Below are 2,050 nucleotides of genomic sequence, written 5' to 3' on the forward strand. Positions count from 1 at the left end.
CTTAGGGAAAGGGAAGACACCTCTGTGGAGACAAACAATTTGCTTATTTGCAAAGGATGCTCCTTTGAAAGAGTTTCAGTGTCTTGCACTAGGCAGTGTCAAGTTTTTTGATTAATGCTTAGAAGAAAGTATCCCATGTAGATGTTACTTCAGTGCCTTTCCTGCTGGTGGTGGGCTGCAGCAGTGAGCAGTGTGGTGAAGCCTGTTGTGTTTGTGTGTCTCTTTGTTCCCTCCAGGACGGCCCTATCGTGGAAAACCTAGTGACATGTGGGCTTTGGGTGTGGTGCTCTTCACTATGCTCTATGGCCAGTTCCCCTTCTACGACAGCATACCTCAGGAGCTCTTCCGCAAAATCAAGGCCGCCGAGTACACCATCCCTGAGTGAGTACGGCCTGTCCTGGGGAGGCCCTTCTCTTAGTACCTGTGTGGGTGATGTGCTGGGCCTTACTGGGACAGCCAGAGCTGGAGGGGCTTCACTCAAAGCCCCCGAGGGTTTGCAGCAGTAACGAGAACAAAATCTGTATGCGGTGACACCAGGGAAGCAGTAGCAGAGCTGGGACATCTTGTGCAATGGTGAGAAAGGCCCCACGCTGCAGGGACAGGGGATCAACCTCCTGGTTAATTCTGGGGTCTCTTGGTCAGAGCAATGGTGGCTCCTCTAATCCCTGAGTTGTGCTGCCAGCACGTGTGTCCTGCTGCTGCCTCTGCCCTCCCTCAGGAACTCGGGCTCACAGTGTGTTCTCTCTGCCAGGGATGGACGGGTCTCAGAAAACACTGTGTGCTTGATCCGAAAACTGCTGGTCCTGGATCCGCAGCAGCGTCTGACGGCTTCTGAAGTGCTGGATTCTCTCAGCTCCATCATAGCATCGTGGTATGTGCGAGAGGAGAGAGACAGGAACATGGTGTCTCTGGCCACAGGCTGTGTTATTCCAGCTGTGGCCAGCAGACTGTTGCCAAGCAGGACACCAGAGGAGGATCTGTGAGAACTGCAAAAAAAACCCAATCTTTAAATCCTGTGTCCTGACCACTGGTATCTGCTGACAGATACAGACAGTGGCCTGTACAAATGCTGGTCATGGTGACCAAGGCTGGAGTCTGTGGAGCAGCAGCACTACAAATGGTGCTGGGGTACAGGAGGCCTTTGCTGCTGTGCCCCCTTTGTGCTTCCCAGATTTGATTTTTCAAGAAAGTCTCATGGTCAGGAATATCTGACGTGTACCAGCAGATGCAGCCACATGCAGACACCTCCTGCAAACTTGTAATTAGCACTGTGTTGTCTGTTAAGTGATGGCAGGCAGGAGATCCCTAGAGGGGAGGAGCAGGAGATGCTGTGACAGGTGGGAGCACTACCCGTGCAGGGTGGGGATACCTCTGAGGGTAAATCTGACTCCAGGACTGGCATGGACTGGGATGAGATTCCAGTAGCACACTCCAGCAGAAATGGATCCTGCCAGTGTTTGCTCGGTGCAGCCCTCTCTTGTCAGCCCCGTGACCTTCTGTCTGCTGCACAGCATGCCCAGGCAAAGTTCTTGTGCTGCCTGTTGAGTCAGCAGCAAAGTCTGTGATTTTTGGAGCTGTGGCTGTTTTCTACCTATGGAGGAGTTAGAGTTCCACATCCTGTTTAAAAAATAAAAATAAACCAAAAAAACCCACCCAACACGTAAACTCTGGGGATCATAACGGGGTTGCTGTGGCCAGGGTGTTGGGTGGGGTGGGCCAGCTGGGGCTGTGCTCCTGGTCCCGGACACTGTGCTCTCCCCCCAGGCAGTCTATGTCCTCGCTGAGTGGCCCTTTGCAAGTGGTGCCAGACATCGATGACCAAGTGGCTAACCCTGAAAACCCCCAAGAGGTAGGTTTTCCTCCTGTCCTTTCCATGGAACTGCTTTTCAGTGCTGCTGTGCCAAGTCTGTCTGATGGCAGCCCCTCGTGGCCCCGAGCTGGTGAGGGGAGGGGGACCAGGACCCAGCCATGGCCGCTGCTCTACGAGGTGGCCATGGCAGTCCTGTGCAGCGGAAGGAAAGGCTGATGCTGCTGGGACTGGGAGTGGCTT

At 53.9% G+C, this 2,050-nt stretch overlaps 1 protein-coding gene across 2 annotated transcripts in view; it reads left to right on the top strand.

The window, feature by feature from the left end:
• Nucleotides 1-2,050, top strand: part of STK40 (serine/threonine kinase 40) — a 15,651-nt gene that overhangs the window by 12,316 nt on the left and 1,285 nt on the right. For both annotated transcript variants that reach the window (XM_010170804.1, XM_010170803.1), the window contains 3 exons: nucleotides 237-381; nucleotides 752-871; nucleotides 1,765-1,849. In XM_010170804.1, coding sequence (XP_010169106.1) covers nucleotides 237-381; nucleotides 752-871; nucleotides 1,765-1,849 — 350 coding nt within the window. The remainder of the gene's footprint in view (nucleotides 1-236; nucleotides 382-751; nucleotides 872-1,764; nucleotides 1,850-2,050) is intronic.

Source organism: Antrostomus carolinensis, unplaced genomic scaffold (genome assembly GCF_000700745.2).
Source record: "Antrostomus carolinensis isolate BGI_N321 unplaced genomic scaffold, ASM70074v2 scaffold15406, whole genome shotgun sequence".
NCBI classification, from domain to species: domain Eukaryota; kingdom Metazoa; phylum Chordata; class Aves; order Caprimulgiformes; family Caprimulgidae; genus Antrostomus; species Antrostomus carolinensis.